Source organism: Equus asinus, chromosome 8 (assembly GCF_041296235.1).
Source record: "Equus asinus isolate D_3611 breed Donkey chromosome 8, EquAss-T2T_v2, whole genome shotgun sequence".
Taxonomy (NCBI): Eukaryota; Metazoa; Chordata; class Mammalia; order Perissodactyla; family Equidae; genus Equus; species Equus asinus.
In genome coordinates, this window is record NC_091797.1 from 28,201,124 (window position 1) to 28,225,517 (window position 24,394).

A 24,394-nucleotide genomic window follows, 5' to 3' on the forward strand; every position below is an offset into this window, starting at 1 on the left:
AGGGAGTAGTCCACAGGCAAGCTGGAAGGAAAACTAGTAGCAGTGCAGCAGGCTATCGCTTTCCGAGCCCAAACGCAACCACTTGGAGTTGTCTGACCTCTGACTTTTCATTAAAAACCTCAGTAGCCCAAAAATCTCTAATTTTGAACCAAATGAAAAAAAATTGGATCTAAAGGTATAAGGGGATGAAGAAATCTGAAAACTTAGCTGGCTAACCTACCCCAAAAGAGAAGTCTTAAGGTCAGGGTTTAAGCCAATAACAAGTGAGGGAAAGGGAATGGGGTAAAAAGGAATTAATGAGAACCGACAATCTCAATCCTAATGCCCATACACAAGGTGGGTAACATTATTCCCATGCTACAAAAGATGGAAAGGCAGCTTAGGAACAGAGGCTGAATAAATTGTCAAAGTCACTAATGTAGCTAATAAGATGGTGGAGCTGAATGGGATTTGAATCCATAATCTCTTTGTCACACCATGCTGTGTCCCAAAGTTGGCTATCCACAGGGTAAGCAAGGCCTCAGTGTTCCTGTGGTGTTTCCTCCACTTTTCCTCTTCATCTCACTCCACTGAAAGGAAGATAAGCGTGGCTAAACTAGAAGGTGAAACCTAAGGATGGGCATGTTGGGCTGAACATTGCTCACCAAGGCCTTGTGCCTTCCCACGGTCAGACATTCCTGCCCCAAAGCCAAGCTTACAAAATCAAGGCCGAGGCCTTTCCCCCAAAGAACAGATCCCCAACCAATGCCCATGCCAAGCACACCTGCCCAGATGCAGGCAGCCCCCTCCCTCTACAACCTCTTGGCCGTGGAGGGTCCCAACAGCATTTGTGCAGGTAAAGAATAATAATAATAAAATAGCAGCAGCAGCAGCCACCGTTTATTGAGCGCTTACTATTTGCCAGGCACTGTGCTAAGTGCTCTACTTATATCATCTCATTTATTTCTCACAGCAACCTTATGAGGTCAGTTCATTTACAAGTAAATAAACTAAGGCTTAAAGAAGTTAAGTAACTTGCCAAGGGTCACACAGGTAGTTAGTAATAGAAGCAGGTCTGTCTGGTTCTTAGCCAGCTTGCTATGCTGGGCCCGGCAAAAGACATCTACAAGAACAGATATGACAACCAAAAGATCTAGCCCCAGGACAGGATGAGGACTAAGCATGGACCCTCACTCACTAAGCATGGACTAAGCACTCACCTCGGGGAAGAGGGTAGCTTAGATTGCTCTATGACTAGAAGACACATTACCAGTCACCTGAATTCTAACTCCAGCCATGGCTCGCAACAAGGCCTCTTCCTCCTGATCTTCTCTGCTCTCGTGTCTTCTCAGACTGACAAGTCTGGTTGCCTGTTCCCCTCACACAACTCATTCCCCACTACCCTCCAGTACTCCTTTCTCACTATCCTTTCCATCTAGAGAGACAGACAGCAGGAACAGAACCTAAAGGCGTCATGAGCCCCAGCTTGTGGTCCAGAGTCTGTCGCTTTCCACCTGGTTGTAGCCCTCAGAACAGGACTTGGCATATAGTAAGTGCTCAATAAACATCTCGTTGAATGAATAAAGGAGTGAACAACTTTACCTCCCGTGGCCGCAGTTTCTTCATCTGGGGGTGGGAGAAGGTGCAAGGACTACATTAGATGAATAATCTCCAAGATTCCTTCCTGCTCTAACACTGCATACTTTTTAAGGAAAATCACCCTTGAGATGAGTCTGCTGGAACATGTTCCCTGTCTCTTGCTTCTCTACCAAGCTCCCATCCCTCGAACAGCTCCTTACCTCGCTGATGGTTTAAAACAGGTGCTGGTCTCTCTACAGACTCAGTGGGGCCAAAGTGGCTGAGTTACACAGCTGAACTGAGTGATGCTCTTTCTCCTAAATCTAAAAGCTTCTCAAGAGGAGGAATAGCATGTCCTCCCCACACCACCACCCTCTCAAACAAAGTCTCCATCATTCTCAGGACAGAGCTTTCTGGACAGCATGTTCCCATACCGACCCCTTGAAACAGTGGTTCTCCACTGGAAGTAGTTCTATCCCCACAGCAGTTTTTGGAAATGTGCGGAGGCATTTGAGGTTGTCACAAAGACCAGGCAATAAGGGAGGGGATGGAAATGGCGTTTACAAAGACTAGGGATGCTAAACATTGAGAAATGTATGGGACAGTCCTAATAATGAAGAATCATCCTGTCCAAAATGCCACTTGTGCCCCTGTTGAAAAATAGTCCCTTAGACATCCCGTCACCTGGGTTTCTAAGTAAATTAAGTGTTTGTCTCACCTTGAACCAAAGGAAATACATTGCTCTGAGGACACAATCAAAACCACAAACCAGACCAGGCCAGCCCAGGGTCCAAAGGAGAAGTCTAAATTTGAGGGCACAGAAGAGAACAGATATTCACCAACCATGCTTGGGGAAGGAGGCCTGGCTCAGGGCCAACACCAGCCCAGGAAGAAACCGTGAGTCCCTGGGGAGCCCTCCTTGGCAGGCTCACCTGTAAGAGGGTATCTGTGGGACAGTGACCATGGGGAGAGTGGAGGGCGTGTCTCGGCCCACTTCCTCTGGCTCCTTCTTGATCTTTTGCTTCAAAGTCATCTTGTTCTTCTTGGGCACTCCTTTGAGCTGGCCACCTACCCCGCCTTGGCCTTCATCTTCCTCCTCCTCTTTCACCTCTTCCTTCTCTTCCTCCTCCCCACAGCCCTCCTTCAGCCCTTCCTCATCCCCAGCCTCACCGAGGCTTCCAGGGGAGTCGCCCTTCCTCCTAGCAGCGGCAGCACTTGGTGGTGAGTGGGCCTCACAGTAAGCAGTCTTGCGCACTGTGAAGATGGTGCCATTGAGGCTGGTTTCACGCATGGGCTCAATCTTCATGAAGAGCCCAGCCCGCTGTGCACACGTCACATGGAAAGCCGTGTAGCAGTTCACTTTGTGGCACTGGATGGCAGCACCCAGCCCCTTCTGCTTGCAGATATAGCAGGTTAGTTTCCAGCGGGCAGGTGGGATATTATCAATGCCCTCGATGGGCTCCAGGAACACCGTGTTAGCAAAGCAGACTTCAGGGATCCATATGGCACATACCACATGGGCCCAGTGCCCATCACTGGTCTGTTTGAAGGCGCCACCCTTATTGGGGCAGAGGACACAATCCACAGGCCGGGAGGGAGACTGCAGGCAACAGCGGCATAACCACTGACCCTCGGGGATGTAGGGAACGCCATAGCACTCCTGGTGTACAGCCAGGTTGCAGATGTCACAGAAGAGAATGACGTTGCTGTTGTGGCATTCGTCATCCAGGCACACACAGCAAAAGGCGTCTTCATCAATGAGTGACTGTTGGGCCCCGCTGCTGCGACTCTCCAAGTATGACTCCTTCTCAAGCCGGTCCACCAGCAGCTCGAAGGTGTCTGCTGACACCGAACTGTGCCCATCTACTCGCCGCCTCTCATTCACCATGTCCAGCCAGGCAAGGTCCTCCTCGTCCATGTCATACTCTACCTCTGCATCCAGGTCTTCAGGTGGCTTCTCAATGTAGCGGTAGTAGGCAGCAGGCAGCGGCGGAGCTTCTGGCTGGCTGCCTGAGTCCACCATGCGGAAGCTGGGCTGTGGGAGGTGGAAGGAAGCGCCGGACGCATGCTTGGAACAGGACTCCTTCTTCTTGCCCTTGGATGAGGGTTTCTTAGACTTGCCAGGAAACTGAGGCTGCTCACTGTTTTCCTTGTTACTATTGCATTCAGTGATATCCTGGGCAGTCAGCTCATCTTCTGTGATGATCTTGAGTGGATCATAGATGCTGATACGATGCAGGCGTCCATCAATGTCCACCTCAACGATCCGCTGGGCCTGGGCGTATGTTAGGGTCTCCCGGGTGGGTGAGCACTTCAGACTGTAAGGGGATGGGGAGCGCCGGCCCTCGGCATTCTGCCGTGACGACTTCCGGCGAGGCTTCCTCATGGCACCTGGGAACCAAGGGGACAGGCCTAAGGAAAGAAGGCCAGGAGACTGTGAGCTGGATGATCAGGCATGCATGCATTCACTCACCCTTCCAGCTGAGCAAGTGGCCACCGGGAGGACTGGCTATTCCCTCTTTCTAAACATCCTGCGCCTCAGACAGCCACAGGGCTTGCTTCTTCACCTCCTTCAAGTTCTTCCCACAAACACTGCTTCTCAGTGAGACCTTCTCCAACAATTCTATCTAAAACTGCAAATCCCTTTCCCCCACCAGCAATCTTTCATCCTGCTTTATTTTTCACTATAACACTCACCATTTTTTACTGTGCTATGTAATTTACTATTTATCATGTATGTTCGCTTCCTTCCACTAGAATGTAAGCTCCATGAGGGGAGGAATTTTGCCTGTCTTGTTCATTGCTGTATCCCCAGCACCTGGAATGGTGCCTAGCTCCTAAAGCTGAATGAAAGAAATCAAACACGCATGATCCCTGCCCTCTAGGAGCTCTATCTGACCGAAGGGACAGAAAAATAAACAGATCATTACAATGCAACACAGGGAGAGATCTAATGTTCTAATGATGTGCATAAGGCTGTGGGACAGCTAACGATGGAAAAGGGGGTGGAAATGAAGAAAACAAGAACAGCATCCACTTTCAAGCTCTGTACGTGAACAGTGGCCCGATCAGAGGATCAAAAATTCACAGGTCTAGAGCCCTCTCGCAACCCATCTTACCATGATTAGAAATCCTATCCCCTGACCTTGCCCAGGGGTGAAAGGGTGAAGGCGCCTGAAATGTCTATCACCTTCAGTCTAAGGACTTCAAACTACAGCATGCAGGGTTTTCTCTTCAAAGGGCAGCATTCAGGATGCACTGGCTAATACACCACTAAACAGAAACCCTGGAAGCTCTGGGAGTGACCCCAAGTGGCAGTGAAGTTGTAAGTTGCCTATCTGGGATCCTCATTGGACCTAAGGCCAAGGCGACTGGGGCAATATCTCAGGTAAAATCTCAAAGCATCCTTACCTCAAAAGTCCCCCTCTCCCAAAATACTTATACCTAGTCTACCTTTGTGCAGCAGAGAAAGCCCTCAAGTTTCCCACATCATTCTCTGGATGGAAGGAACCCTGACAAGCTCATAAGGAGCTATGGTAGGCAGTTACTGAGGCCATCACTACCAGGAAAGACCTTTAGGGATCTGGTGCCCCACGGTGTGGGCAGGAACTTGGAAGGGCATGAACAGAGACAGGATTTCAAGGAGAAAAAGAGTTTGTCACCTTGGTTGTGGGATCTACCATCTTTACAAAGCAGAGATGATGATGATAACTTGGCACACTTTTACAAACTACAAAGCCCTTTTACTTTTAATATTTCGCATAACTAGCTTGAGAGGTAGAATAGATATCATTCCCATTTTACAGATGAAGAAACAGAAGCTCAGAAAGCTGTCACTCAAACCAAAGCTAGTCAGTGCCAAAGCTACAGTTCAACCCGGATCTTCTGATCTGCTCAACTCATCTCACTAGGAGGTAAGAACACCACAGAGATGCCAGGGTCCAGTACAAAAAGAGGCTCTGGGGCAATCCAGGTTCTAATCTCGGCCCCAGGTGATCCGGAGAAAGTCACAATCTCTCTGTGTCTCCATCCTCCCTCAGTAAAATGAAATTAATAAAAGCCACCTCTTAAGGGTTGCTATTTGTTAATAAGATATTATTAACATCCTTAGTTAAAAGGCCTTCCAATGCCAAAGTGTGACTGAAACAAACAAACAAACAACTTGGCTGAGGAACAGTGCCAGGCGGGCACACACCCCATTTGGAACCGAAGGAAACAGAATCATCACAGCAATCCTGTCCAGGTTCCAGAGCCTCTTGGCCACTACATGCCTGACAAAAGCCAACTCCCTGGGGGCAGCCCAGGCCAAGAGACCTGCTTTGTCGCCCCCACCCCCTCCAGGGCAGGGAGACCCTCGCAGAGCTGTGACAATCCACCTCAGTACCTACTAACTTCAAATAGTTGAGAGAGAGGGTGTGGCCCCTCCTTTGTTAAAGCCACTGTGTGTCCTTCCTCCCTACCTGCTACCTCCTCACAGCCCTGGTGACTCTCCACCAAACAGCACGTTATCTGTGGAGACCTCCTGAAGCCTCCAGACGCTGGGCGCAAACTCTAGAGGGGAAAGGGCTGCTGCGGCGGAAAAGGAAATGAGTTTCGCCCACAAGGAGCTTACAGTCTAGTTTTTTGGCGGGAGTTTCTCATCCCACACAGCCCTTCCCACACACACGCCTCCAAATAACTCCAACACCCCCCAGAGGTCTCCTCGGCACGTCCTGAGCACCCACTCACCCACCCCACCCAGGTCCCCGAAGAAGGAGTTTCTGAAATTAGACTGTATCCCCCCTCCTCAAGATACTCCCCCCGACGAGATACTCAGGAGACAAGGGAGGACCCCAGCCCTGGTTCCTGCCCCTTTAAAGGGGCACCTCTTCCAGAAGAATCTTGACCCTTCGGAGAAGGAGAAAGGAGGGAAATAACATCACCTCCCCACAAGGGAGGGGGCGAGCGCGCCAGAGACAGCCTGACGCGGAGTCCGACCCTCAGACAGAGAAAGCTAGCGCCAGAGAACAAGCGGGGCAGAGAGGCGAGCGCCCATTGGCTGCCTCACCTGCCCGTCAGGAGGAACCGGGGTACCAAGGGACCTCCAGGGGGTGGAACTCTCCTCGGGCCTGACCAATTGGAACGCGTGGCGGGGGCGGGGCTCGGCGGCTCCGCTTCCAGGGCCGGGGGGAGGGAAACAAGATGGCGGCTGCGGGAGGGGGTCCTCGCTTTTCAGCTCCCCCCCTCACCCGCCTTCTCCTTCTCTGCCGCCGCCCTCGCTCCAGGAGAGAGCTTTCGCGCCGCCCCCACCCCGCTCGGGGAGCCCCCGCTTCCCTTCCCCCCGCACGGAGTCCCTGGTCCCCGTAGGCCCCGCTGCCCCCGCCCCCGCCCTGTCCGGCCCCGCTGCCGCCCCCATTACCTCAGCCGCCGGCCCGGCCCCACCGATCGGGGCCCCTGGGCGCGGGCGGGCCGGCCGTCGAGCAGGTCCGCGCGGCCCTGGGAGCGGAGCGCGGCCTCCTCCCGCGCTGGCCTCTGCGGCCACCGCCGTGCCCCCTCCCGGCCCGCGCTGGGGCCCCGGCCCGGCCGCCGCCGCCGCTCCCGGGGGAGGAGGGGGAATGGAGCCGCCGCCGCCGCCGCTGCAGCCACGGAGCCCGGCCGAGGGGAGGGAGGGATCAGCCCCCAGGCAGGATCCGCCCCTCCGGCCTCCCCCCGCCACCTCCACCCCTTCCCTCGCTCCCTCCCTGGCTCCGCGGGCTCTCCCGCCGAACAGAAGCAAGAGCGCGAAAGAGGGGGAAACGGGAAAAAAATCCCCCCGCCTGTGCCCGGCGCGCCGGCGGCCGGGGCGGCGCGGAGAGGAGCGCGGAGCCGCCGCCGCCACGGGGCACCGTCCCCTGCTCGGCCTCACGGTGGCGGTGCGGACGCGGCTGGGGCGCGGAGCCGAGACGGGGTCTGCGCCCGCCGCGGCCCCTGCTCATCCCGGGCGAGCCCCGCAGAAGAGCTGGGGACGTTCGGGTCTAGTTGGGGGAGACGGGGGCCCCAACTCTTCAGGGTGGTCGGTCGTCCCCTCCCCCTGTTGCTGCGGGGGAGGTGGCTACGGTTTGGGGCAACAAACCCCCTCCCCGAGCTAGAGGACCCCTCCAAAGGTTAAGCCAAGGCAGTCATTGAAGTCAAAACCAGTCTGTAGTTTCTTGGGGTGCAGGTGCCTGCCCTACCCCCAGAAAGCTGCCCCCTCTCCGCCCCCGGTGCTCAGGTCCGGAGGACAAAGGTCTAGCGATGCCCGTCCCCTCCCCCAGTGAGGACAGCCGGGAAAGACCTGCCTCTGTTGTGTACAGGTGAGCGTCTTGTTCCCCACAAGACATCCTTCTTAAGACACAGACGTGACTTTTCGTTGTGTGCCATCCTCTCCCTTCTGTTTAAAAAGAGTAAACATAAAAGTTTGACAGTCTGTGTAAGGACGTTTTGTAACTCGTTTGTCACTGCAGACATGGGAAACACTCCTTAAACGTGATTTGGCTAGGAGTCGGTTAATTTAATGCAATAAGCAGCTTTCTAAAAGATGCTTGACACATGGCAACTTCAGACTTTCAGATGTAATCAGACGGCTTTGGTTTTGATAGATTTAAGAAGAGAACAGGTCGCCTTTGCCACCCCCTCTTTTGCCTATAAATCGCAAAACTTACCTCCTATCACTGAAGTCTTAAGCACCAATATTGAATGATGTTTATAAAGGATGTATGGATAGACTGCCTTTAAATGTGAAGATGAATGACATATTTTGAAAGCGTTTCCTCTGCCGGCGCTAGTGGTGTAGCTTGGTGAGACTTTCACGATTTCTTGCTTGGTTCTGATGATTAAGGACACAGATTGTAGAGTCAGAGGATGAAGGATAAAGTCTTAGGGTCCAAGTCTTCCAAATATTTAAACTGAACGTACTACTAGTTTTGAAATATAGATGTTCATTATCCTAAGGAATTTAAATATATTGTGTTTTGAATTTGAAAGTTTGATAAAAGTCAGGAAGCTATTTGTATTACAAAGATTCTTTTTTCCAATTACATGGTAGCACCTTCTGCCAGAGTGAAAGCAGAAATACTTCTGTTAACCGATTTTTAAAAGAAAAGGGAGTGGCTTGTGGAACTAAGCAAGGGCAGGCAATGTTTTGAAAGCTGTAAAGATGAAATAGCATGAATTGATGTCAAGTGTTCTAAGGCTAGGGGGAATAATCATTTGGAGGGAAGGTGTGGAAGAAAAGATGATTAATTGTGGAAGAGAAAGCCCCAGAGGCAAGAGAATATTACAATTACTTTAGTTAAAAAAAAAAAAAAAAACCACTGAAGACTAATAGAAACAAGAATGCTGAATTTCATTTCTTGTTCTTTTAAAACGTGAAATATAACGATTTATACATATGACAAGGAACTTTTATTTCTTGATGGGTGTTCTCAAAATTTATTAAGCACAGTTCCCATTTGTGTGATTGGGAGCTATCTTTTTCCACTAAAATTAATTAATAAATACCTTGAGAAAATGCATTGGTTTCCACTTGTAATAGTAAGTAAAATAATGATTTAAATGCTGTTGAAATACATTAAGTTAACCTAATACATATGATTTCCACGTTTTTCTGTTCAAAGCTTTCACAGTAAGACCTTATTCAACTTAAGTGTTTCTCTTCTGTTTTCAACTTCCACTTTCTTAACGGTAGCATTACAGTTGTCTTTACTTTTATTTTTGACATTTGGAATTGGTTTCTGTTGGTGTAAGTGCACACATAACCAGTTCACTATGATGTAATCTTAAATGTAACATGGAACAATTATGTCATTAAAAACAAATTTGGAACATGTATCAAAAATCCCAGAGGCACTAAATTTAATTCACTTTAATTTTTAGCTCTTTTAAAGAGTTTAAATTCACCAGCCCTTGGCCTTTCCATTAAACCATACAGCACATAAGTTTCAACAAACAGAGGCACAGACCTTGATTCCAAATAGTAGTTTTTTTGAATCCTGCATTTCTAAGTAAAACTAGCTTATTTGAAGTAGGAGAATGTTTTACCATTTAGAACTAAACAGGAAACATGAATACAAAAAGTTTCCCCCAAATTTTGTTTTCTTCAGCATCTCAGGATATCTTTGTTAACACTTTACTATTATCATTAGTTTAGCAAGGCAAGAAACCTCTGAAGGATCAGATGCAATACCCACTGAATTAATAAAATATGTATGATGAGAAGAAAATAGGCTTTGATTGATTGTTAAATTATTTTTAATAGAATATTCCTTCCTTAGACCTTGGCTAAAAGAATTCTGAAACCATAAATGGGAAGAATGTTGGAGGTTGGAATCACTGTGATATTTTTATGCTGTAATGAAATTGGTTTAAGAATATAAAGTTTGCTTAGAAAAAGGAAAAAGTTTAGCTGGGCTAACAACAGGCTTTAAATTGAATACCACACCCTCTAAATTTAATTCCATTCCTTTGCTCCTATAACAGACACTTATTGAACACCTATGGTGTGTCCAAAACTGTACAAGTTGCTTTGAAAAATAATGACCAAATCTCAACCTAGAAAGGATGCAGTGATCAGATGTAAAGAAAAAATATATTTTTCCTTGCCTTGAGTCAAGAAGCAAGCTAGAAATAACTAGAAAACACATGCAGGAGGAATTAGATAAAGCAGTGAACAGTGTGAAGCCACCGTTATTCAAATGGAGGATGGGCAGCTCCTTTCAGCCAAGTTCTCAATAGTGGTAGATGTGGATTGTGAAAAGAGCATAGAATGACATCATTAGGTTGGTGACAGGGCAGCCCAGCCAGGAAATAATAAGGAAATTATCCTAGCTGGTCTGTATGGGCAGATAGATGTTGATAGAAAAGGTTGAATTGAATATGAGGTATGGGAAGGGCATGAGGACAATAAAATAGCATGCTGTATGCAAGGGACTGTGCTTAGTGCTTGACATACTGTATTTATCAAAAATCTTCATTGCACTTAGAAAACGAACTCAAGCTAGTTTACTTAATAAAGGAAATCTATTGACTCTCATAACCAGAAAGTCCAGGGGTACATCCAGCTTTAGGCAGGGTCAAGTCAACCAGAGACTCAAATTGTGTCATCAGGGTGCTGTCTCCTGCAATCTCTCAGCCAACTTGAGCTGAGAATTGTGGCTGGAAAGATGTGATAGTCTGATGAAGTCTGGTACCAGAGGACACGGCCAAGAGGTGATTCTCCAAAGATATAGTGGGCATATGTACAAAATAGGTCCAATATGCATGCCGTGTCTCATTTATCCATTTATCAGCTCTGTGAAATTATTTTATTATGGTCCCCATTATGTATAGGATAAACTAGAGCAGGAACAGTATTAGGTAAACTAGGAAGAATTTGCTATAGGTAATTAGGCATTATGAAAATAAAAGGGCATTAACCAGCATGGTGGAAGAGAGGGTAGAGAAAGAGGAGGGAGAGGAGGTGTCAAATCAGAAGACAGATCAACAGTTTGGTGACTGATTGGACATAGGAACAAAGAAGATGATCAAAGATGAACCTACGTTCACATTTATGAAGTTTTTACAATGCTGGTAAAATCGTTACAAATTAACAAGTGGCAAAGGCTTACTCAGGAGCTCCCGTGGGTCTGAATGCCCAAGGATTGAGGAAGTGATAAGTCAGATCAAGTTCTCTGGAGCCTCTTTTGGTCACACTAAAATAGATATTCATTCAGTAATTATTTCTGAGCTGCAAGTAAGGTTCTAGTTTACACCTGTGAAGACCACAAAGGTGAAAAGGCTATGCTCTCAGACTTGAAGGCACTTAAAATGTCATCACAGGAATAAAGCAAGTATATTAATAACTGAAACAGACACCAGCATATAAGCACCTCAGCAGAGATACAGGCAAAGTAGCATGAGGGTTTTGAGAAGGAGGAAGGCTCCGTGAAGAAGGTGCCATTTGAGCTCCACCTTAAAGCCTGAGTTAAGTGTCAAATAGGAGGATGGTAGAGGGACTGTGGCACAGGCTGAGCACCAGCATGAGCAAAGGTGGAACACCATGAGATTGATTTGGAGAACAGTGGGTTACCTTGTTTGACCCAAAAATGGGAGATGTGAGAGAAAAGGCTGGAAAGGTGAAAGTCAGAGACTGGAGGCTGTTAGGTAGGGGACTGGATGTGAAAGGGCGGTAGTCCCCGATGACTTTTGGAAGAGGGAAATGAATAGTTCCATACTTTAAGATCTAGTCAGGCAAGAAAGTATGGTACAATGTGGTTTAAATTATCCATCAAGTATGGCTTGCATTATCCCTTTTGGACTTGAATTCTAGCTAGAACATTTTACCATATACTCAGTGGAATGCTAAACCACAAGCCTGAAAGTAGTTTGTGGCAAGTGTAAATTGTTCAACCTGATTTAACATCTTTTCATTTCAACCTTTAATTAGCATTTCTGTTAAATCTTAAACTCAATCATGAGGGAAGTCAGGACACCATAAAATATGTTATTTCCATATTTTAGCAAAAGAACCCACCATGCAAGTAGCCATCCACTTGGTATAATTTTACTAAAGAGAGAGAAAATACGCAAAAGTAATAACACCCACTAAACCAGAAACTGCATTTTAACAAGATCCCCCAAAGTGATTCATATGTGTGATGGTTAATTTTATGTGTCAACTTGGCTGGGCTAAGAGATGCCCAGATAGCTAGTACAACATTACTTCTGGGTGTGTCTGTGAGGGTGTTTCTGGAAGAGATTAGCATTTGAATCAGTAGGCTGAGTAAAGATCACCCTCACCAAGGTGCTTGGGCCTCATCCAATCCCTTGAGGGACTGAACAGGACAAAATGGTACAGAAAGGTCAAATTTGCTTTTTGCTTGAGTTGGGACATCATCTTCTCCTGCCCTTGGACATTGGTGCTCTTCGTTCCTGGGTCTTTGGACTTGGACTGAATTATACCAGTGGCTTTCCTGGCTCTCCTGCTCGTGGATGACAGATTGTGGGACTTCTTGGCCTCCAGAATTGCTTGAATCAATTCCTATAATATCTTCATTATATGTATCTATCTCCTGTTGGTTCTGTTTCTCTGGAGAATCCTGAGTAGTACAATGTGCATATTAAAGTTAAGAAGCAGGGGGTTAGAGGATATTAGAGAATTCCAGGATTAAAGTGTTTTAAGTTCCTTGCATTGTCTGGGAAAAGGGTAAAGTTCAAGGATTATTATAGCCTTTGACTAGTCAAAAATACCTGTTGCAACATAGTGTGATTCCATTTATATGAAATTCTTGAAAATGCAAACTAATCTACAGTGACAGAAAGCAGATTGGTGGCTGCCTGGGGGTGGAGGAGAAGACTGACTAGAAAGGCATGAGGGAACTTTTGGGAGTGATGAAAACATTCTATAAGCTGATGGTGGTGGTGGAGAAACATTTGTCAAAAGTCAATGAACTATTGAATAGCTATATTTTATTTTGCATAAATTGTACCACAATTAAATTGATAGAAAGTAATACCTGTTGTAATTTTTAGACTAATCATTAAAAGAATGAAAAAAACAGGATATAACTCACAAACTAGTAAAAAGGAATAATAAGCAAATGTTCAACCAATCAAAAAGAAGAAAAAGAAGGAAAAGGGAACATAGTAAAGATGGAACAAATAAGCAATGAAGTGATGGCAGATTTAAATTCAGTCTACATTCTACACTAGTAGTCTACAATGAGAGAGACCTTTCTGGGAAAGTATAATGATAGATGGTTAAAACATGCGGTTTGAGTACATGCATTTATTCCCAAAACTTCACTATATATTAGTGACGGATTGAAAAAAAAAAACCCCACAAGATAGTAAAATCCACAAGAACAAAGAGAATGGGAGACAAACAACAGCAGATGAGAACTGTCAGTAGAAGTTTGGAGAATGGAAGTAGATGGATGAACAAATCAGAGAAAGCTAAAACTCGTCTGCAGAAAATGCTGGTAAAAACCAGCTGATTCACATTAGACCGCTAGAAAGGCTCAGAAGTTGGAGACGACGGTAGGTACTTCTGAGGGGGCGAGGGGCTGTGGCTGGGAGAGTGAGCCTGAAAGTAGGACTGGCTGAAAAATCTACAAAAAGGGCAGCGAGACACCACCAGGTCTCCCCACGACTCCTTGGAGATTTACCATCTCAACAAATTCAACTAAAGAGATCTGGACTTGGGGACCCCAGGCACCAATGAGAGCAAGGACAAAGTGCCATTCTGAAAATGTAAGTTAAAATGAAACTGTACATACCGAATGGTGAGACACCCCCCTCCTGACCCCATTTCCCTTCTCAGGGCTGATAAAGAGGAAGGGAGAAGCTGGGACAAATTGCTGGGATCTGGTGGTCCAGAAGGGGGCTAAGAAAAAAATCCCATGAAAATATTTTTAGCCAGTTCATCCTTTCAGTGGGGAGTTGAAAAAAATGTTTTCATGAGATCAAAATCTTCAGTGGCCCTCTCCCCCTTCCCCTCCCCCCGCCACTTTAGAACACTGGGAGCCAAGTTTATGTTAGAACCTTACTACAGATTGTTGTCCCTGAACCAGTAGTGATCGTTAGAAATACAGAGTGTCAGGCCCCACTCCAGACCTACCTAACCAAAACTTACGTTTTAGCAAGATCCCCTTAGGTGATTCCTATGCATTTTAAAGTTTGAGAAGCCGTGCATTCGAGGATATTAGAGAATTCTAGGATTCCTCTCTGAAAGTAGAGAAAAGACCTATTTGTGAATATTGATGGAGGAACATCCTCCCCAAAAACTCCAGCTTGCCATTTTGCCTTATACTGAAGCCCACCAGATACCCAGTACTCCCTCCCCCTCCCCCAACACACAATTTTAAACAGCTTTTTTTATTACCTCAATCTCAAAATTGAATAGACAGTCAAGAATCAACAGATATTTCAGGAAAATCTCATGAAAGTCAGAGCCCAAAACGGAGGGACAGAGGGAAAACATTGCAGAGAACCAAAAAAGTCTTAACAAATAAACATAAATGTCAGCCTCAAAGAGTAGCGTCCATGAAATGAGAACATGATAATATTAGAAAGAGAAGAGGAAAAAGAAGGAGTCAGAAAATAAGAGCAAAGTCTTGCAAATTAAAAATATGAAAATAAGAAAGATTTTTAAAGGTATAATGGAAGATTTGGAAGATGAAGTCGTCTCCCAGAGAGTAGAGAGAAAGAGGAAAGTAGAGAAAAGAGAATTTGAGGATGAGTTCAGGAAGCCCAATGTCACTTTTGTAGTAATTCTAGAAAGAGAAGTGAGAAATTTTCCCAGAAGTGAAGGGAATGCGTTCCCAGTGCCCTGGTACAGTGAATGCAAAAAGACCTAAACCAAGAACACTAGTAACAGAAGAAGGGAGGACCCTAAGAGCTTCTGGAGAGAAAAAGCAGGTCACAAAGAAAGGACTAGGAATCCAAACGATAGCAATGGAGAAGACAACAGAATAACCCCTTCAAATGCTGAGAGAACATTGTTTCCATGTAGAAGTCTATGCCTAGCCAAAATGTCAATCAAGCGTGGGAATAGTTAGTATAAAGACATTTTCAGAGATGCAAGGTCTCATTTATCTACTCTGTCTCAGGAAGCAGCTGGATGACATTTTCCACAAAAATGGAGAAAAAAATCAAGAAAAATAAAAGTCATGGCATCCATGAAAGAGGATCCAATACAAGAAAGAAGCAAAAAGGCATCCCCAAGATTATGGTAAAGGGCAATCCCAGAAAGAGAGGTGTATGGAGGCCTGGAGGGCAGCCATTGGAGTTGGAGGACAGAGGGAAGACTCCAGGAACAACTGGAATGGATAGATCACTAGATATATTTGACCATATGAGAGGAGGCTTTTCAGTACTGATGGAGAGTTTGGAGATGAATTTAATAATATGTACATAGAAAATGAAATTTTAAAGCAAGCAATTATTAATTCCAGGAAAGACAACTCACATGAGAAAGAAATATAATTTCTGTTGAGCCTATGTAGCTCATTTACAAACATTTATATGATCATAATAATGAAAAACAGAATAGAGATATAACTAAAATTATGATAAAACAATTTTGGTAATATGAGGTGAGAGGTAGGAGATATGAAAGTTAAATCATCATTGTCTATAGTTGAAAGATAATAGATAATGTATAAAGTTGAAAAATCAAGAACAAACAGTAAATGCATGTTATTTGGAAACGAAAGATAGGGCCAACCCAGTGGCGCTGTGGTTAAGTTCACACATTCTGCTTCAGCGGCCTGAGTTCCCCAGCTTGGATCCCAGGTGCAGACATGGCACCACTTGGCAAGCCATGCTGTGGTAGGTGTCCCACATATAAAGTAGAGGAAGATGGGCACTGATGTGAGCTCACGGCCAGTCTTCCTCAGCAAAAAGAGGGGGATTGGCAGCAGATGTTAGCTCAGGGCTAATCTTCCTCGAAAAAAAAAGCAGAAAGAAAGAAATGAAAGATAAATACTGGAAGAAATTACTAAAGAGTCTGAAATAGTTGCTTTTGGATGGGGTGAACAGGAATTGGGGTGAAGCAGGGGATCTCTGGTTTTATTTTTGAGCCTCATAATATTATTTGACTTTTTAAAACTATGTAATTTCATAAAAGTTAATATGAAATATATTTAAAGTTAAATGATATTATACCAGAACTAAGTGAATGGACTGAAAAGTGCTGTAATAAGTTAGATTTCCAATTCACTATGACAGGAGGAATGCACATAATGCAGAAGAGAGTTGCCGTAACAGGCCTGACTGCTGTCCTTTGAAATGCCTGCTTAATGAGGTTGGCCCACGACTGGCATCTGGGAACTTGGATTTCAGGAAGGTTCTCACCACCCTAGCTGATAGGAGTGGTTCCCTGTGCCTAAACTATTTGTGCAAACAATATGGTCTGTATAAAACACCTGCTCTCCTCTGGAAGTCTGGAATTTGAGTACACGCTAGACGAAGGGTGCCTGTGTGACCAGCCCCCGGTAAATACCCTGGATAGTTTTTAATGAGCTTCCCTGGCAAACAACACTTGACGTGTGTTGTTACCACTCGTTGTTGAGGGAATTGAGTGCATCCTGCGTGACTCCACCCGGAGAGGGGACTCATGGAAGCTTGGGCCTGGTTTCCTTCAGGCTTCACCCCATGTGCCTTTCCTCTTTGCTAATTTTGCCCTGTAGCCTTTCCGTGTAATAAATAGTAGGCACAAGTACGACTGCACGCCAAGTCCTGTGATGCCTCCTGGTGGAATCATTGAATTTGGGGGTGGTCTTGAGGACCCCTGACACACACATTTTACTCCAAATACCCATTCAAATAATAGTGTCGTTACAGGATGTGTGCTTGCAAAGCAACAAAACTCAGTTCTGGCTGTCTCAGGCAAAAAGAGACTTTACTGGAAGGATTTAAGGAGGGCTCAAGGAACTGACAGGAGACTGGAGGAGCAAGCCAGAAATCAAATGTAACCCAACTGGGTCATGGCCGCCGGTGCCTATATTGTAAATAGTGTCTTGAATTTTTTTCTATTAGTTGCTAGTGTTGGAAATATAATTGATTGTTTCCTATTCATCTTATATTTAGCCATCTTGCTAAACTTTCTTAGTATTTCTAATAGTTTGATAGTTTTTTAGGGGTTTTCTCTGTAGGTAATCTGTTATCTGTGAATAATAGTTTTGATCTTCCCTTTTCAAACATTAGGCCCTGTTTTTCCTTTCCTCCCGTGCCCTCCCCTCCTTTGATTTCGTCTTGCTGACCTTCATCACAACGTTGGATAGAAGCAGTGAGGGTGGACATCCTTGTCTTGTCACTCAGTTTAAAGGGAATACTTCTGACATTTCCCTGTTAAGAATGATGTTTGTTTTAGCTGTATGCTAGATCCCCTTTAACAGATTAAGAAAGATCCTTTCTATTCTTACTTTGCTAAAAGTTGTTTTATCATGATGAGTGTTGGATTTCATCAAATACTTTTTATGCTTCTATTAAGATGATAATTGGTTTTCTTCTTTACTGTTAATGTGAAGAATTGGTTCTCTAATGTTAAACCATTCTTGTATCCCTGGAATTAGCCTGACTTTGTCATGATTTATTACCTTTTTTATACATCACTGATTTGGTTTGCTGATACTTTAATATATTTGCATTCACAAGTGAGATTGGCTGTAATTTGATTGCTCTAGGAATTAAGTTTTATTAATCTCATAGAATGAATTGGTAATATTTCTTTTTTAAATTTTCTGGAAGAATCTGTATAACATTGAAATGAACTGTTTCTCGAAAAATTGGTAGAATTCAGCTAATAAATTATTTAATCATGATGGTTTCTTTGTAAGGAATTTTAATTATCTTCGGTTTCTTTATTGGGTATAGGATTATATGAGATTTTTCTTTCTTTCTTTTTTTTTTTTTTGAGGAAGGTTAGCCCTGAGCTAACATCTGCCGCCAATCCTTCTCTTTTTGCTGAGGAAGACTGGCCCTGAGCTAACATCCGTGCCCATCTTCCTCCACTTTATATGTGGGACACCTACCACAGCATGGCTTGCCAAGCGGTGCCATGTCTCCACCCGGGATCCGAACCAGCGAACCCCAGGCCGCCAAAGCAGAACGTGTGAACTTAACTGCTGCGCCACCGGACTAGCCTCAATTTCTTGAATTATATTTTCCCAGGATTTTGTTTATCTAAGTTTTGCAAAATATTATCTTTTAAATCTCTGCTGCATCTGCAGTTGTGTACCCCTTTGTATTACTAATATTTTTTCTTCTCTCTCTCTCTCTTTCCTCTCCCCTCTCTCCCCACCCCCTGTCCATTTTATTAGTATTTTTTCCCCAGATAACCAGCTTTTGGCTTTGTTGATCCTCTCTATTCTGTTTTCTTGGTTGTTGTTCTAATCATTTTTATCTGCTTCTACTTTCTTTGAGTTAATTCTGTTATTTTTCTAACTCAAGTTCGGTGCCTAGTTATTTAATTTTCAGACTTTATTTCTTAATATAAGCATTCAAGGCTATAAGTGTACCTTGAATTACCACTCTTTTTTGTTTGTTTCTCAAGTCTTGATGCATAGTGTTTTTATTATTTCTCAGCTTTAAATACTTTTTACACTTCTATTATGATTTCATCTTGGATCCAAGTGCTGTTTTTGCAGTGTGTGTGTGTTCAATTAAATTTTTTATTTTGAGATAATTGCAGATTCACATGCAGTTACAAAAAATAATACAAAGAGATTCCATGGACACTTTATCCAGTTTCCCCCAATAGTAACGTCTTGCAAAACTATAGAAAATATCACAACCACAATACTGGCATTGATGAGAATTCAGCTATTAGTCTTACTGAGAAACCCTGCATTTTTTTTTTTTTTTTTTTGAAGAAGATCAGCCCTGAGCTAACATCTGCTGCCAAATCCTCCTCTTTTTGCTGAGGAAGACTGAGCTAACATCCATGCCTTTCTTCCTCTACTTTTATATGTGGGACGCCTGCCACAGCATGGCTTGCTGAGCAGTGCCATGTCTGCACCGGGATCCAAACCAGCAAACCACGGGCCACCAAAGCAGAATGTGCGAACTTAACCGCTGCGCCACCGGGCTGGCCCCTGAGAATCCCTCTTATGTGATGAATCACTTCTCTCTCGCTGCTTTCCGCATCCTCTCTTTGTCCCTGGCTTTCGGCAGTTTGATTATTGTGTGTCTCTTTCACTTTATCTTATTTAGAGCGTGTGGAGCTTTCAGTATGTACATTAATGGTTTTCACCCAATTTGGGGACGTTTTGGGCCATTATTTCTTCAAATATTCTTTTTGCTTCTTTCTCCTCTCCTTCTGGGACCTCCATTATTTGTATGTGGGTATGCTTCATGGTGTTTCTGCAGCTCTGTTCATTTTTCTTTATTCTTTTTTCTTTCTATTCCCCTGACTGGAGAATCTCAATTGACCTGTCTTGTTTCTGCCAGTTTGAATCTACAGTTGTGCCCCTCTAATAAATTTTTTATTTCAGTTATTGTGCTTTTCAACTCCAGAATCTCTATTTGGTTCTCTTTTATAATTCTATCTCTTTATTGATACTCTCTATTTGATGATACGTTCTCATACTTTCCTTTAGTTTTTTAGACATGATTTCCTTCAGTTCTTTGAACATATTTATAGTAGCCGATTTAAAGTCTTTGTCTAGTAAAGTCTGTCTCCTGAGCTTCCTGAGAGACAGTTTCTATTAATTGCTTCCCCTGCCCCAACCCGTGTATATTGTTTTTCACCTTTTTTTTTTTGCATGTCTCAAGTTTTTGTTGAAAACTAGACATTTGACATAATATGTGGCAATTCTGGAAATGAGATTCCCCTCACTTCTCAGGGTTTCTTGGCGTTGCTGTTGTTGCTGCTACTGCTGTTTGTTGGCTTAGTGGCTTTCCTGAACTAATTCTTTGCCTTGTGTGACCACTATAGTCTCTGCTTGCTTAGCTTAGTGATCAGGTAATGAATGGACAGAAATTTCCTTACATGCCTTGAGTTAATGACTCTCCCAGCCTTTGGCAAGGTTATTTGTGTGTGTGTGTGTGTGTGTGTGTGTGTGTGTGTGTGTATGTGTGTTGGGATATATCTTCAAGACTCCAGCACACTGTGGACAACTCTGCTTTAGTCTTTACTTCCTTCTTGTGCAGAGCCTCAAGGTCTGCCAGCAGTGAGAGAGAGTAGAGGCTTCTCAGACCTTTCCTGGGCGTGCATACAGCCCTGCACATGCATGTGGCCTTCTAGATTTCTGGGAATATGTTGGAACTTTCCAAAGACTCCGGCATAGATATCTTATTCCCAAATTTTTCCTTTTAACCTTTTTCTCAACTTCTTCTTTGCCCCACCCAGTTATCACCTAAGGCACCTGTGATGTTAAACAATTGACTGCTGATTGTTTTCCATAAATGCTCCAGGGAAAAGGGAATGGTCTTGAGTGAGTTCAAATAAACACAAGACCTGAGGTTGGTGGTTTACAGGGAACTGCAGGACGGGTCAAATAGTGACAATTTCTTGAGGATGGGGCCATTGAGAAACTCCAAGCCACTTTGCCCCTCTCATCACTGTTAGGCTGCTGGTTTTCCGTGATTGCAGAGCTGTTGGTTTCCAAGACCACCATGGAACTAGAGAGAGAATAATGGGAATAGGGCAAGTTAACATGCCACAAGGTTCTCCTTTTACTGAGATTTAGCCATTTTTTTGTGAATAAATACTCCTCAGACTGTGCTGAGCCTTTGATTAATTTCCAGAGTACTGAAAATGTTGATTTTTGACAGTTTTTGCTGGTGCTCTCATTGTTTTTATGGAGGAGCAGATTTTTGAAGGTCCTTACTCCACCATTTTGGAACTGGCTCCTATCATAACAACATTGATATGTTGAAGGTAAGACAATTCCATCACTATAAGGATCCCTTGTGCTGTCCTTTTATAGCCACATCTGTTTCCTTCCCAACCAGCCCTCTTAAGTCCCGACAACCAATAATCTGTTCTCTATTTCTATAATTTTGTTATCTTTAGAATGTTATGTAAATGGAATCAAACAGTATATAACCGTTTGGAATTGGGTTTTTTCACTAAGCATAATTCTCTGGAGATTCATCTAGATTGTTGCCTTTATCAATAATTTGTTTCTTATTATTGCTAAGTAATAATCTATGATATGGTTGTACCACAGTTTAACCATTCACCCACTGAAGGACATCTGAGATGTTTCCAGTTTGGGGCTTTTTTGGATAAAGCTGCAATAAACATTCATGTACAGGTTATTATGTGAACATAAGTCTTATTTCTCTGGGATACATGCCCAGAAGCACAATTGCTAAGTTATATGGTAATTGTATGTTTGGTGTTTTTAATAAACTACCAATCTAGAAGACACTAAAAAATGGAAAGATATTCCATGCTCATGAATTAGCAGAATTAACATTGTTAAAATAGCCATACTACCCAAAACAATCTACAGATTCAATGCAATCCCTATCAAAATGCCGATGGCATTTTTCACAGAAATAGAACAATCCTAAAATTTGTATGGAACCACAAAAGGCCCTGAATAGCCAAAGCAATCGTGAGAAAGAAGATCAAAGCTGGAGGCATCAGACTTCCTGATTTCAAACCATATTACAAAGCTATAGTAATCAAGACAGTATTGTATTGGCATAAAAATAGACACATGGATGAATGGAACAGAATGGAGAGCCCAGAAGTAAACTGATACCAAACCGCTTAATCGCAAGTTCGTGTGCCCAATGCACAATAAGCCAAACACTGAGATTTTGGTGCTTGGAGATGGAGAAACGTTTATTTGAATTGGCCAACGTGATAAGGTAGGAGCATGGGTTCACTCAAATCTACCTTAACAAGAGAAGACAGCAGGGGCCTTTACAGAGATAAGGCAGTTGGCAGGAGGAGCTTTGAGAAACAAAGGGGTCACTCCTAATAAGCTCCTGGGCAGTCTGACTTCTGGGCTTCAACAGCAGGAGGGGGGCAGCCATCCGGTAATCACAACCTCCCCGAAGGCATTCTCTTTTTTCTGCAAACCAAGCTTGTAAATCCTTGAGACCCTTGAGTCACTCCTCAAGTAAAACAAGAAAGCAGCAAATTGACAAGATTCCTTTCTGTCTGTGTTGGGAACAAGGTCAGAAGGCAATCATGTTCTTAGTGAATATCTAGAGTAACCCTCAGGTACCTGGCTTCCAACCCATGCAAATATGGTCAATTAATTTGTAACAGAGGAGCCAAAAATATGCAATGGGGAAAGGACAGTCTCTTCAATATATGATGTTGGGGAAACTGGACAGCCACCTGCAAAAAAGTGAAACGGGACCACTATCTTATACCATACACAAAAATTAACTCAAAATGGATTAAAGACTTGAACGTAAAACCTGAAACAATAAAAATCCTACAAGAAAACACAGGAGGAACATGGCTTGACATTGGTCTTGGCAATTTTTGAGGGGGATCTGACACCAAAAGCAAAGACAACAGAAGCAAAAATAAACAAGTGAGACAACATCAAACTAAAAAGCTTCTGCACAGCAAAAGGAAACCTCAAGAAAATGAAAAGGCAACCTGCCGGATGGAAGAAAATATTTGCAAATAACATATCTGTATATTTTTGGTATTATATATAAAGAATTTGTATAACTCAGTAGCAAACAAACAATCTGATTAAAAAACAGTCAGAGGCTCTGAATAGACACATCTTTCCAAAGAAGACATACAAATGGCCAACATGCCAAGGTGCCCAACATCACTAATCATCAGGGAAATGCAAATCAGAGCCACAGTGAGACATCACCTCACATCCATTACAGTGGCTATTATTAAAAACACAAGAAATAGCAAGTGTTGGTGAGGATGTGGAGAAAAGGGAATCCTTGTGCACTGTTGGTAGGAATGTAAATTGGTGCAGCCAGACATTTTGCCAAAGAAGATATACAGATGACCAATAAACACATGAAAAGATGTTAATATCATTAGGTGTTAGGGAAATGCAAATTGAAACCACAATGAGACACCACTTCATGTTCACTAGAGTGGCTACGATAGAAAACAAAAAGACAGTAACAAGTGTTGACGAGAATATGGAGAAACTCCCACTCATTGCCGTGGGAATGTAAAATAGCTCAATTACTTTCGAAAACAGTTTCAGTCATGCAAAGGATTTTGTTTGCTTGTCTTAATTTCCTTGTATATTGGAATGCTATTTTTGTGGTATATTTCACATGCTGTTTCTTTTGATGTAAAAAAATTTTCTTACATAAAAAATATTTTAAATCCTTTAAAAAGTGAAATAGCTAAACTTAGATCTTTTTTGTTGTTACAATAACAAAAAAGAAACTGCCAATCTGTTTTCCAGAGTGGCTGTACTATTTTCCATTCCCACCAGCAGTGTATGAATGATCCAATTTGTCTGCATCCTTGTCAGCATTTGATGTTGTCAAAATTTTTATGTAGCCATTCTGATAGGTGTACATTGATATTTTAGTGTGGTTTTAATTTAAATTTCCCTAATGGTTGATGATATTAAATATCTTTCCATGTGCTTATTTGCCGTCTATATATCCTCTTCAGCAAAATGTCTGTTAAATGTCGTTTACCCATTTTCTAATTGGATTGTTTGGTTTTCTACTGTTGAATTTTGAGAGCTCTTTGTATATCCTAGATATTAGTCCTTTGTTGGATATGTGGTTTGCAAATATTTTCTCCCGGTTTTTAGCCTTTCTTTTCGTCTTCTTAGTGTCTTTTGCAGAGCAAAATGCTTTTATTTTGATAGAGTTCAATTTATTAATTTTTACATCAAAAGAAAGAGCATGTGAAATGTACCACAAAATGGCATTCCAATATACATGGTTTTTCCTTTTATGAATTGTTCTTGGTGTCAAGTCTAAGAAATCTTTGCCTAGTGCTAGATCCTGAATATTTTGTCCTCCTTTTTTTCCTAAAAGTTTTGTAGTTTAACATTTAAGTCTGTGATGTATTTTGAATTAATTTTTGTATGAAGTGTGAACCATGTCAAGGTTCATGGGTTTTTTTGCCTATGGATGTCCGATTATTTTAGCAGCTTGTTGAAAAGGTGATCTTTCCTCCATTAAATTGTTTTTGGACCTTTGTCAAAGATCAGTTGGGCATTTTGTGTAGGTCTATTTCTGAGTTCTCTATTCTGTTCCATTGATCTATGCATCTATCCCTCTGCCAATACCACACAGTCTTGATTATGTAATTCTACAAAAAGTCTTAAAATTGGGTAAACCGATCTTCCTATTTTGTTCTTTTGTTTCAAAATTATTTTAGCTATTATAGTTCCTTTGCTTTTTCATAAAATTTTAGAATAATCTTGTCTATTCTACATAAAAC

General features: G+C 43.3%; 1 protein-coding gene across 5 annotated transcripts in view; it reads right to left on the bottom strand.

The window, feature by feature from the left end:
- The window catches only part of BRPF3 (bromodomain and PHD finger containing 3), a 34,679-nt gene extending 25,837 nt beyond the window's left edge, over positions 1–8,842 (bottom strand). Inside the window, exons 1-2 of one of the 5 annotated variants that reach the window (XR_011505008.1) lie at positions 6,956–8,842; positions 2,490–3,969 (exon numbers count right to left, since the gene is read on the bottom strand). Coding sequence is in view for 4 of the 5 variants with exons in the window: in XM_044776558.2 (XP_044632493.1) it covers positions 2,490–3,943 (1,454 nt within the window). In the remaining variant the exon portion in view is untranslated. Of the gene's footprint in view, positions 1–2,489; positions 3,970–4,030; positions 6,249–6,604; positions 6,739–6,955 lie in introns of those variants that run through there. The other 4 variants (XM_044776558.2, XM_044776557.2, XM_070515007.1 and 1 more) reach the window with 4 other exon arrangements.
- Positions 8,843–24,394: the final 15,552 nt, after the last annotated feature.